Below are 12,878 nucleotides of genomic sequence, written 5' to 3'. Positions count from 1 at the left end.
GCCACTTGCCGGGCACCTCCCCTTGAGTAACCTGCTGCATTGTTTTCCTTAGTGCAAGGGCAACAGTGTTTGTCCTCCGACCTTACTGGGCTGATGTGGATGTTAAATGAAACCTTTACAGCGTTTCACTACCTGTAGAGGGGATCTTGTCTGGTGCTTACCTCACCGAGGAAGGCAGAGTGAAGCCCAAGGTTACACAATTTTCTGAGATGGGAGGGCAGGATGAGAACCTGGGCTTCCTGACTTGTGGCCCAGGGCTCTTTCCTACTGGCTTACATTGTAATTTCATATGAAAGCATTATTACTGTTCTACCAACGTGAGGGAATAAGAGGAGGTGGAGCACCTGGGGCCTTGGGGTAGGAGAGTGTAGATTTTGAGGTCCTCCTTTGGGAAGAGTGTACCAGAAATGTGTAAGTGTTTAATAAAACAGTTATTGGATTATCTCATCACTGTTGCCCTTGAGTGTGTTGGGGAGAGCCAGGGTGATGGGCAGGGGGAGCTGAAAGCCGAGGCTCCATCCTCATCTCTAAACTCTCCATTAACCAATTTAAAGGGTCTTAAAAGCTTCTCCAAGAGAGAGACTTAGAGAAAAATGATTTCTGAGTCAACGCTAATGACTCCAATTACTGAATTTGCGAATAGCTGTTCCCTGGTTTCTGGATGTTAGCCCAGGTTCAATAGCATAGATGTGATTGAGAGTGGGGGTGGGTGATCAGAGGGCCAGACCCACTGGTGACTATTCAAATGGGAGGGTCCTTCCAACTCAGAATGAGAAAAATGTGTGTGGAGGAGGGAGAAGTATCCTGAATTCCCCTCCTCCCCAGCTCTAGCTAATGCTGATGCTGCTGATACTCTGAGAGTCCTCTGGCCCCAGCAGCCCTCCTACCTGCTCACCCATGTCCACCTTGCACACTGGCCTGCCCCCCAACAGACTTGCACATGCCTGCTCCTTGAGACTGGGGACTCTGTCTTGTGTCTTAGTGTGCCTACTTAGCCCAGTGGCCCATGCTCAGTACACATTGGTTAAAGCTCAGAATTTTAAAGCTGTGCAGTGCACTAATCCTGCTGGGGGGTGGGGCGGGGGAAATAAGGCTTCTGTGGTCAAATAAGTTTGGGAAACGCTGCACTAGACATCCCCTTTTTATAGATTCACAGAGCACATCAGCATATTCAAGGTTCCAAGAAGTCCTAAGGTAAAGAAGTTGGTTAACCCAATGTCTTCCTTGCTAAGCCAAGCAGGCCCATTCCACTGCAGGTCGCTTATGAAGCTTACAGAGCATGCTTGAGGGGGCCACCTGCCCTCCTTGGGGAGTAGTCCCATTCATCAGCCTCTTTCCCCTCATGTCATTTTGGCTTCTATGATTATAGCTTCCTCCTGACCATACCTGGGAACCAAGGAGTAGTTCAGAAAGAGTGTGGGCACCAGGGGTGCGGTGGGGACAGCTAGGTACAGCTCTCCTTGCTGCAAGTTAAACAGTGATTTAATTTGGAGTGCTAAAGGAAGGGGTGAGATATTGTTAAACTCTCCAATTTTCAAAGGAAGGGCTTTTAAAGGGCCTTTTCTCATTTAAAAGGGAAGGATGGAAGTTATGAGAGATGTTGTCAAGGGACCAAAAATCCTTGGCTGTTCAGTCACTGCGGTCTGGATACTGCCCCAGGGGATAGGTTTCATCAGCAGACTGGGAATGGCTGTGCGGCTGCCATTAAAATTCAGTTATTAATGACTGTTCTTCATCAGTCAGCACCCGGAGAGGAAATGTGAGGGAAGGGAAGGGAGTGACTCCCTGTCAGCAGGTCCAGCTTGGCCGGGATACTCAGCAACCCATGATCCAGGGTCTGATGAGTTTGTAAAGGGCGCCTCCATTCCTTATCTGGGGACACTGTCAGGGATTCCAGACATTAGGGTGAAAATACAACTGATTGATTCATTATAATGAATAAAACACGTATTATTGTTGTTGTGTGCTGTTGAGTCCGAACCGACTCATAACTGACACTCCAGTTGGTTTTCAGGTGCAGTTTAACCACACAGGCGGAGAATGCCCATCCTTCTCTCAGAGAGCAGCTGGTGGATTTGAACTGCGTGCCTCTGGGATTGCAGCACCACTTCTTACCACTAGGCCTTTATAGCCCCCCCTAAACATTTATGAGTATATATTGTTATTGTTATTGTTATTGTTATGTACCTTCGAGTCAGAACTGACCATAGCTGACCCTCCAGTGGTTTTTCAAAGGCAATTAAATTGCACAGAAGAAGAAGACCCATCTTTCTCCTGTGGAGAAGCTCGTGGATTCAAACCAATGTCTTCTCCATGCACCTTCAGGATTACAGCACAGCTTCTTACCACTAGGTCACCAGATATAAATACATACACTCTATCTATCTATCTAGCTATCTATCTATCGAAATATATATATTTTTATACATAAATATATATTTACATATATATTTATACATAAATATATATTTATATATATACACACATACATACTACTGAGTGTTCACTCATGGTAGTTGGTGTTCAGCCTATATAGTTATTCAGTGACTAAGTGTGTGAGGTAATGCATCTTTCTACCTCTCCATCAAACTTGTGGTACTGGGTCTAATGAGCACATAGTAGGTGCTTCAAATAATTGTTAAATTAGTGAATGATTCTGTATAATACGCTCCTCCTCCTTCCCCACACTGTTCCTAGCTACATCTGGCACTTAAGTGTTCAAGAAATACAAAATATTTATTGCATGAATGTTTTCTGATCATTCCTTTCCCTGCTCATTAAGCTGTGATTGATTCTTGTTATCAGCAGAAACTCAATTGCCATCAGATTGGAACTGCCTCATAGCTGACCCTTCAGGCAGGGTGTGTGTCTCTGAGGCCATAAATCAGAAAGGAGATGGCTCATCTTCCTCTGGCAGTTCTGTGGGTGCATTTGGACCACAGGAGAGGCGTGGCCTTTGGTTTAGCAGCACTGGCTCCCTGTGGGCCACACCATCAGAGCCCTTGTCACCTAGTGTGGGCTAGAATGCACACTGTCAGGCTGGACCTGTGCTAAATCTACCCACATTACCTGTCTTCATTTTGAGATCTGATTCTCTCCAGAGTCTCAAGGGTAGTGGTTGCCATCTCATTCTTGTTCCATCCAGAGAAGTGGGGTCAGTGAGCTGCCAAGCTGACGCTGGGTGACAGGCAAGGAGACTGCCTGTCAATTTCCAAGCTGCCCCCAGGCTCAGAGTGAGTACTGCATTACACTCTTGGTACTAAGGAATGGCTGACTATTGATATTAAAAAAAAAGTCCCTCTGTGCTTTCCAAATTAAGATGACATTTAACTGAGCACTTGCTGGCTCGCCTGCTCCCTCTGTCTCCCATGAGACAGAGCTCTGCTTGGTGGGAACTGTTTTGAGTCATCCAAAATCTCAGCTTTGACATGTTGGCTGAGGTCAAGAAGTTTCTGGAACCTTCCTGTTCAGCACTCTGAGTTCTGTCACTATATGCACTGTTTCATTCTCAGCCTGTTGCTGAGAAAGGGGCTCGCATCAGTGTGCTGGGAGGTGTGTTCCATGGTTTGGGAGAAAACAAGCAAAATGTAGTCAATAGCCATACATACCCCCACCCCTCAAAGATCTTTGGCTCAGAACCAGCACTCTTGAGTTCCCCTGGCTTCTGCAGAAGAGGCAGAGCTGAGGGCTGACCTAGACGATTGTAATTTAAAATCTCATTTAAGACACCGATCCCTTTGAAAACCTGATGGAAGTGCTGTTTCCTTCCCCTAGAGAAAATGCACATCCTCCAGATCTGTATGCCATTCTGAAGTCCTACCAAAGACCCCTCATGTACCAAATTCAACCTTGATATGTCAAGATTAAGAATCAGTGATACATCAGCAACTTTAGACACCAGACAGGAATTTAGGGTCAATGAGTTTTTGTTAATAAGGAAGAATAATTCAGAAAAGGAAAGTGAAAATAGCTGGGCGACTTGAAGAATGTAATCAATATCAGTGAGTTGTACATGCAGAAATTGTTGAATTGGTATATATTCTGTTGTATGTAAGGATCCCTTGTGGGACAAAGATTAAAGGCTTTGCTGCCAGCCAAAACCAGCAATTTAAACTCCCTAGCGTCAAAATTGAGAAGACAGAAATAAAAATCTCTTCCACTGGGCCAAGAAGTAGTATCATGATAGATAATGGTCAATGATTTTATCTTACTTGGATCCACAATCAGCATCCTTGGTACCAGCAGTCAAGAAATCAAAAGATGTGTTGCATTAGGAAAGTTTTCTGCTAAGGACTTCTCCAAAATATTAAGGAGCAATGGTGTCAGTTTAAATACTAAGGTGCATCTGAGTCAAGTAATAGTTGTCACAATCACTTTCTATGCATCTGAGAGCCAGACAATGAACAAAGATGAGAGAAGAAGAATAAATGCCTTTGAATTGTGACAAAAGAATGAAAAGATATGTTTTGGAAAAAGTGCAGCCAGAGTGCACCTTGGAGACAAGGATGGCAAAGCTTTATCTCACATGCTTTGGGCATGTTTTGGGGCTGTCCCTTGGAAAGAGACATCATGCTTGAAAAGGTGGAGGATCAGTGAAGGAGAAGACCTTCAACCAGGTGGGTTGACACAGAGACTGCAGTAATGGGCTCAAGTAGATCAGAGATGATGAGTATGGCACAGAACAGGACAGGGTTCAGATCTCAGGGTTACTATGAGTCATACTGGACTCAGCACACCTCACAACAACAGCCATTCCATGGAGGAAAATTATCTGCTCTCAAAGATTTCAGCCTAGGAAATCCTCTGTCTTAAAGGGCCACATGAGTAGAAATAGACTTGATGATACACAACAAAAACAACTGTGGTATATATTCTCAACAACAAAAATGAAAAAGAAAGAACACTTGATATATTTGGAAGAGCATCTACTAAATCCCACATTCAAATACTAGTTACATACCACAAACCTGCTATGTGGCCTTGGGCAAGTCATCTAACATTTCTGTCTTTCTTCGTCCTTAGCTATAAAATGAAGAGCTGAAATAGACAAATGTTCAGACTCTTTAGGGACTAAAATTGCCCATGTCTGCAGAGGTTTGATAGTGTCTTATAGCAGTGCTGCATAACCTTTTACAGGTCATATGTTCCTTTGAGAATTTGAGGAGAGCTTTGTATCATCTGCCCAGAGAAATGCTTATGCACAAAGTGTTGCCTCCTATTGAGAAGGCACAAAGACTACAGATTTCAGACTTCTGAAGTAGAGTGATCCAGTGTTCCTAGTAGTCCAGCCACCAGCCAGGGTTCCAGGGTCCTCAGGTCACATCTCCCCATCTCTTCTCCTTATACCTTCTCCAGTATGAGCTTTGCCCCAAAAATTCACTAGTAACTGGGGCATCGATCAGCATGATCTACCCAAGTGCTGTGGCTTGAAACTTTACATGATGCAGTTTTTTTTCTTTAAAAAAGCTAATAAAATCTGACCTGGAACTCCTATAATGACAAGAGTCTCTATTTGGAATATTCATTTATACATCCATTCATTCATCTATTTAACAAACATTCATCAAATGTCGACTTTGTGCCCAGCACCTACCTGGGCTGGTGGGAGCCCAGAGATCCAGCCTCCTTGATCTTTGTCTGGCCTTCCTCATTGACCTTCAGAATCCAACAGCTCTATGAACTGGTTTGAAAAGCACACATAAAAAGTTCACTCAGGCCAAGAGATAGTGATCAGAGACGCAGTTCTTCCCTGCCTCTTAAGTTAGTTCATAATTATTTTGGGCTTCATTTTCCTCATCTGTAAAACAAAATGACGATGCCACTCGGCATCTCAGCTATGTTTGATTTCCATTGTTTTTAGATGAAAAGATGATTGGCCCATTTCTGTGGACATCAGTTCTGAGCTCTGAAAGAGGACAAAAGAAGGAGCAGAGAAGAAACACTGTCTAGAGTGTCTTGTGCTATTGAGAATCTAGCTGACTTAATGCTTGGAAATTTCCAGTAAAATTATAAGGTTGAGCCTTGGGCAAATATTTGCTGTTTCTTCACTCACTCTTCCCCATGGAAGGTCTCCTCCTGTCACTATCCGTTTCATAGACCCATTTCATGCACTGTTCTGAATTCACAGAGCAAGCCTGTTATGATAAGAGGCAGATTTCCCCACAGACAGTGGGGTGGGAAAGATGACGTTTGTACCTGAAGAGCTGCTGGCTGAGGAGGGTCAGGGACCTACAAAAGCTTAGGTCTGCTCAGGCTAGAGCCCAAATCCCCCTGCTTTGTGCTCGAGAGTTTACAGAGATATGCACGCCTGAGCAGCATTGGAAATGTTCATTTCACAGTGTTTCCTGAAAGAAGCTCAGATAAAGTCCACTTATGGCAAAAGATCAACTTTGGAAGCTTTCCATTTTCTTTGGCTACTCATCTAGTATCAAGGTCAAGGACAAGGACATGGGCTTTGGTATTGGACGAGCCTGTGTGAGAGGAATCTTTGGCAAAGCTCCTAACCTCTCCTAGACTAATTTTCTGTCTGTGAACGTGAATAATATTACCACCCTTCCAGAGCTGTTGTGAAAATTAAATGAAAGCATATTGTAAAACCTGGTACATGACTTAGAGAAATGTTCTATAAATAGTTATGCTTTTCTTAGCTCCAGTTTTCCAGGTGAGCTGCAGGTTTTTCTGGATAATGTAGCAATAGAGGGGTGGACTCATGAGTACACATGGGCCCATCATTTGTGCTCCTAATACTGTGCATTAGCCAGTGGGCCCCTCACCCACTCTGCCTGCCTCCCTCTTAACAAGTGCAAACAGGAGAGTATACCAGTGCTTGTCCTTTATTGGTAGGTCCGAGAACATTGTCCGGGGCCCCCAAGATCCAGCTTCCCGCCCCTTAGTATTCAACAAGACCATCTTCTCGGCGAGCTCTGGTGGCCTAGTGGCAAGAAGCTGCAACTACAGTCTCAGAGGTGCATGGTTCAAATCCACCAGATGCTCTGCTGGAGAAGGAGGAACAATCTCCTCCTGTACCAGTCAGATCTGATTTGACGGTACACACAAAAAATAATGAAATAAAAATAAATTTAAAGAAAAAAAAAAAGACCATCTTCTCCTGCTTGTGACACTTCTGGGCATCTATTCCACAAGAAGATGGAGTCTTTGCACTCTTGTGTTTTGCCAGCAAACACTTATCTCAGTCCTAATTGCCCCTTCCTCAAAAATTCAGAGCCTGTCCTTAACAAGGGAGCTTGCTTTGGTCAGAGAACTGTTAGCTTGGGGCCCCTGCCTCCTTTGCAGGGGCAGCACAGGTCACTTAAAAGTTATCGGGTGCCTCTGGCCAGTGACTTCAAAGATTTTAGAAACAATCTCATGTCTCGCGGGATCCCCAGACCTGGGGCTCCCTAATATCTCCTAGGGCCTCCGTTCTTGGTTTCAGAGACTCTCAAAGTGTGTTCATAGGCATCTGCTGCTGCCGCCAGGCCTGCCTGCGGCGTCTTTTCCACCTGTCCCCGCCTGGTTGCCGGCGTCCGAAGCCCCGCTGGTGGCCAGGTCCAGACTGAGGGTCCTGCCGCAGACTGAGAGCCGCCGCAGCACCTCGGAGGCGGCCTCCACGGGCACCACGCTGGAGCGCTGCGCCAGCAACATCTCTAGCAGTGAGCTCATCTCCGAAACGAAGGTGCTGGCCAGCTGCGTGCCCGCGGGGCTCAGCTCGGGCCCTGCCGCCTTCCCGAACGTCTGGAAAGTCCGAGGCTCCTCCGAGGCCTCCAGGTCCGGGGAGCACACGTTGTCGCGGTAGTTGGTCGTGAGGGGCAGTGACAGCCTCGCCATCCAGGCTGGGTCAGGGACGCTGAGCCGGTCCAGGGCCAGGCCTGCAGGGAGGAAGGGACGCAGTGAGGGCCGCCCCCAGGGTCAGGCAGTGGGCGGGCGAGGGACAGGACAAAGGAGGGAAGGGAAATGGCAGAGGGACAGAAGGGCGGACAGAGGGGGCAGGGAGGGAAGAGGCTCTGACAGGGAAGGTCGCTGGGCAGGAAGGGGGCTGCCTGAAACACTGAGGGGGGAGGAGGCAGGAGCAGGAAGCCTCAAATTAGAAGTTGGCCTGTTTGTCAAGCATTTCTTAGTCTGTGGTGAGTGTCAGCTCAGGTGTCCCGCTCATTTATGTGCAGCCAGAATTGTCACCCCCCTCAGGTAGCTGTCTCCTCAGGGCACCACTAACTGAGATGGGGCAGAGTAGAGGGAGGGGACGGTCCCTTTTCTTAGCCAAAGCTAGAGTATAGGGCTTGGTGCAGCCTTCTGTTCACATCCATAGAACAGTGATTGCTTTTTATATGACAAGTAGTTCACATGATTATTCATTTAGCCTTCACATAAACCTTTCAGGTGTTATCTCCATTTTACAGATGAAGAAACTGAAGCTGAAAGAAGTTAAGTCACACGGACTGGACAACAAAATCTAGATTTGTCCCCAGATGGGATGACTTTGAAGTCCTGTGTGCTTGAAGCATCCTGGGGCTCTGGCTCCCGTAGGAGCTGGCCCTCTCATGCTTGAATGCTCCAGTGCCCAAGTGTGGCCTCTGGAATTCTTGGCGCCTGCTCTGGCCTCACACTCAGATCCTTTTACTCTCAAGCATTTTCAAAGCCAACCCCACTGTTGATTCCGATTAGTAGCTATGAGCTGATTCCTACTCATAGCAACCCCCCTTGGGTTTCAGAGCCTATAGGCAGGAAATGCTGAGAGGGGCTGAGTGCCGGATGGTAGGCTGTCCTAGGAGAAGGACAGAGGCAATGGGCCAGCTGTGGCAAGTCAGTCTGATATGTAGGAAATCCAAAACCCTCTCCTCTAGATTGCTAACCCCACTTTCGTGATTCTTTCTTATCTCCACCACATAAAATTCCTGTCTAAAAAAAAAAACCCAACAAAAAAACAACTAGCCCTAAACCTGACTGTAGAGTCCAAGTTAGAAGAAAGGGAAGTAGAAGAGCTGTGATTAAAAAACTGTCTAATCAAGAATAGGTGCATAATAGATACCAAAATTTACTAGTGGTCACCCAGGGAGATGAAAAAGAGAGGAGGGTGCCATTGTTTAGCATGAGGTTCTGTTTATAAAGGGAAATTTGTCAGTAATAAAATTAATATCATAAGAATGCGATCCAAAAGAGTTTAGAAATTATCGAACAATATCATTAATATCACACGAAAGCAAGGTTCTGCTGAAGATGATCCAAAACCAACTGGAACAGTACATTAACAGAGAACTCCCAGATATGCAGGATGGGTTTAGAAGAAGCCGTGATACTAGGGATAGTATAGCTAATGTTAGTTAGATGGATCGTGGCTAAAAGCAGAGAGCACCAGAGGAATGTCTACCTGTTTTTCATTGACTATGCAAAGGCGTTTGATTGTGTGGGACACAACTGCGGCTGACTCTGAGAAGAATGGGAATCCCAGAACACTTGATTGTGCATATGTAAAATCTATACTTGGACAAGGAGGCGGTCATCAGAAAAGAGCAAGGAAACAATGCATGATTCAAAATTGGAAAGGATGTATGCTAGGGATGTGTCTTCTCTCCATATTTTTCCCAATCTGTATGTGGGCCAGATTATCTGGGAGACTGGGCTGTATGAGAAAAAATGTGGCATCAGGATTGGAGGAAGACTCAGCAACAATCTGCATTATGTAGATGACACAACCCTGCTTACTGAAACTGAGGAGGACCTGAAGTGCTTGCTGCAGAAGGTCAAGGACTGCAGCTTTCAATATGGATTGAAGCTCAACATCAAGAAAACAAAGATTCTCACCACTGAGCTAATTGGCAGCATCAGTATGGATGGTGAAGAGATTGAGATTGTAAACAACGTTAGTTTGCTTGGCTCCACAAACAACACTCTTGGCTCCAACAGCCAGGAAATGAAAAGATGTATTGCATTGGGTAAGTCTGCTGTTAGAGACCTCTCCAAAGTAATGAAGAGCAATGATGTCAGTCTGGAGACTAAGGTGTGCCTGATACAGGCCAAGGTCTTTGCAATCACTTGCTATACATCAGATAGCTGGACAATGATAGAAGGAGAATTGATGCCTTTGAACTGTGGTGTTGGAGAAGAGTATTGAATATACGATGGATTGCTAAGAGAATGAACAGGTTTGTCCTGGAGAGAGTTAAACCAGGTTGTTCCTTGGAGGCAAGGATTCTGAAGCTTCGTCTGACATACTTTGGACATGTTGCAAAGAGGGGCCAGTTCTTGGAGAGGGACGTCATGCTTGGGAGGGTGGAGGGACAGCAAAGGAGAAGAAGACCCTTGATTAGATAGATTGATTCAGTGACTGGGGTAAAGGGGGTAGATGTGTCAGAGACAATAAGTTTGGCACAGGATAGAGCATGGTTTAGGGCTGTAGTACATAGGGTCACTATAAGTCGCAGGTGACTTGATGGCACATAACAACAACAATTAATATATTGATAATACTAGGTTTTACATGTGAAAAAGGCTGAATTGACAAATATGTGTTACAGATTTTTTCTTTTTTTTGTGTTATAGATTTTTATAACAATAGTGGGAAAAGTTAAACAAAAAAGTACACTATTTAACATTTATGTAAAATGTTAAACTGTTGTTCTGTACTATGGAATTAGAACAGACTCATAGCTGATTCTCCAGGGGTTTTTCAGAGGCAGTAAATCACATGGGAGGAGCTTGACTATTTTTCTCCCATAGAGCAGCTGGTGGATTCAAACCACATGCCTTTGGATTAGCAGTGCAGCTCCTAACCACTAGGCAAGCAGAACTCCAAAAGCTACAAGAGCTGGCTAAAATGAGCTCTTTGAAATTGGTGACTAGAAAAAAGCCTGGAAAGCAATATGCCAAAATTATAACTGAAACCTTACTTTCCACATTTGCAAACATTGCTTTTATAATTTTAAAAAGTTACTGAAATTGTATTTATGTTTTTATGCTGATAAACAGACCTCCTTCTTGTGTGGTCAGTGCTAGACCATGCAGGCAGTAGGTGAGCTGGGTTCCCTACCGGTCCTTTCAGTCCAGCCTGAGACTTAGTGAATGTTTGCTGAGTGATTGAATGAACATAAATATTAACCCTTGACACCTGGGAATTGTAAACCTCCATTCTCCTGAGACTCTGAGGCAATAAGGTAAAAACTCTTTTGGTGTTATAGAATCAAGCTTTTCTTGTACAGGGTCACAGAGCTTCAGAAAGAGCAAAGCTTGGAATGAGAAAATCACTGGGGTGTATGAAAACACTGCAACTGAAGAATAGTGAATTCACTCGGCATCACCCACCAGCTGCAGGTGGGCACTGGGCTGACCTGGGTTTGATTTCTCAGCTTTGCCACTTACGGGCAATGTGACCTTGGGAAAAATTACTTAACCTCTCTGGGCTTTCTTTTCCCCTCTCAAAATGGTGACATAATAGTACTCACGAGGAGCTCTGGTGGTTTATCCACCCGAAAGGAGTTGTGTTGCTAATCCAAAAGCCACAATATCTGGCAGTTTCAAATCTACCTAGGGCACCTCAGGAGAAAGATGGGCAGTCTTCTCTGTATAGCCTCAGAAAACCAGTGCTGGGTCAATTATGAGTTAGATGATAGGGCAATTAGTTTGAGCAGTATTTATCCTATTGATGAGCTCATGCAACAATATGACCATCAGCCCATAAGCATTTATTTAAAGTAGTTAAGGCCCCAGTCTCAGGTTCTCACAACTTCATCACAATCCAGCCTTGTTAACAGGAAAGGCTTTTTCTTCCCCAGGTTCCCTCCTCTATCCTCCTCCTCCGCCCACTTCTTATAGATATATCCCTGCCCCTCGCCCCCCAACTGCCTCTTCTTTCCTACTAAGCCTGTTGTGCTGGGGAGGCTGTGAGAACACTGCATACAGGTTCAAGCCTAGAGATGACCAATACAATGCCAGGATGCATCCTATCTCCATACCTTTTCAACCTATATGCAGAACAGATTATCAGGGAGGTTGGGCTCTATGAGGAGAAATGTGGGGTCAAGATTGGTGGATGATTTATCAACAACCTGCGCTATGCGGATGACACAACCCTGCTTGCTGAAACTGAAGAGGACCTGAAGCGCCTGCTGCAGAGGGTCAAGGACTGCAGCCTACAATATGGATTGAGGCTCAATGTCAAGAAGACAAAGATTCTCACCACTGGACCAATTGGCAGCATCAGTATGGATGGTGAAGAGATTGAGATTGTACACAGCTTTAGCTTGCTTGGCTCCACAGTCAACAGTCTTGGCACCAGCAGCCAGAAAATTAAAAGGCGCATTACCATGGGGAAGTCTGCTGTTAGGGACCTCTCCAAAGTACTGAAGAGCAATGGTGTCTCTCTGGAGACTAAGGTGCGTCTGATACAGTCTATGGTCTTCGCAATCACTTGTTATGCATCAGAGAGTTGGACAATGACCAGGGAGGATAGAAGGAGAATTGATGTCTTTGAGCTGTGGTGCTGGAGAAGAGTATTGAGAATACCATGGACTGCTAGGAAAACAAACAGATTTGTCCTGGAAAGAGTTAAACCGGCTGGCTCCTTGGAGGCAATGATTCTGAGGCTCCGTCTAACATACTTTGGACATGTTGTGAGGAGGGACCGGTCCTTGGAGAGGGACATCATGCTTGGGAGGGTGGAGGGACGGCGCAGGAGAGGAAGGCCCTCTATGAGGTGGATTGATTCAGTGACTGGGATAATTGGGATGGGAGTGTCAGAGACAGTGCGATTGGCACAGGACAGAGCGGAGTTTAGGGCTGTTGTACATAGGGTCGCTATGTGTCGCAGGTGACTCGACGGCACAAAGCAACAACAACAACAAGAAGAAACAGGTAAAATTTTAGATATTTTTGCTACTTCACTTATTACT

The 12,878-nt window shown here is 45.3% G+C and overlaps 1 protein-coding gene across 1 annotated transcript in view; it reads right to left on the bottom strand.

The window, feature by feature from the left end:
* Positions 1–7,449: 7,449 nt before the first annotated feature.
* Positions 7,450–12,878, bottom strand: part of PCDH12 (protocadherin 12) — a 30,644-nt gene continuing 25,215 nt past the window's right edge. The window contains exon 4 of the mRNA XM_006891198.1: positions 7,450–7,865. Within this exon, the coding sequence (XP_006891260.1) occupies positions 7,450–7,865 (416 nt within the window). The remainder of the gene's footprint in view (positions 7,866–12,878) is intronic.

The sequence above is a fragment of the Elephantulus edwardii genome, unplaced genomic scaffold, assembly GCF_000299155.1.
Source record: "Elephantulus edwardii isolate Elephantulus edwardi_28Jun2011 unplaced genomic scaffold, EleEdw1.0 scaffold00095, whole genome shotgun sequence".
NCBI lineage: Eukaryota > Metazoa > Chordata > Mammalia > Macroscelidea > Macroscelididae > Elephantulus > Elephantulus edwardii.
The sequence above is the reverse complement of the archived record's forward strand: the minus strand, read 5'-3'. Positions and strand labels throughout refer to the sequence as shown.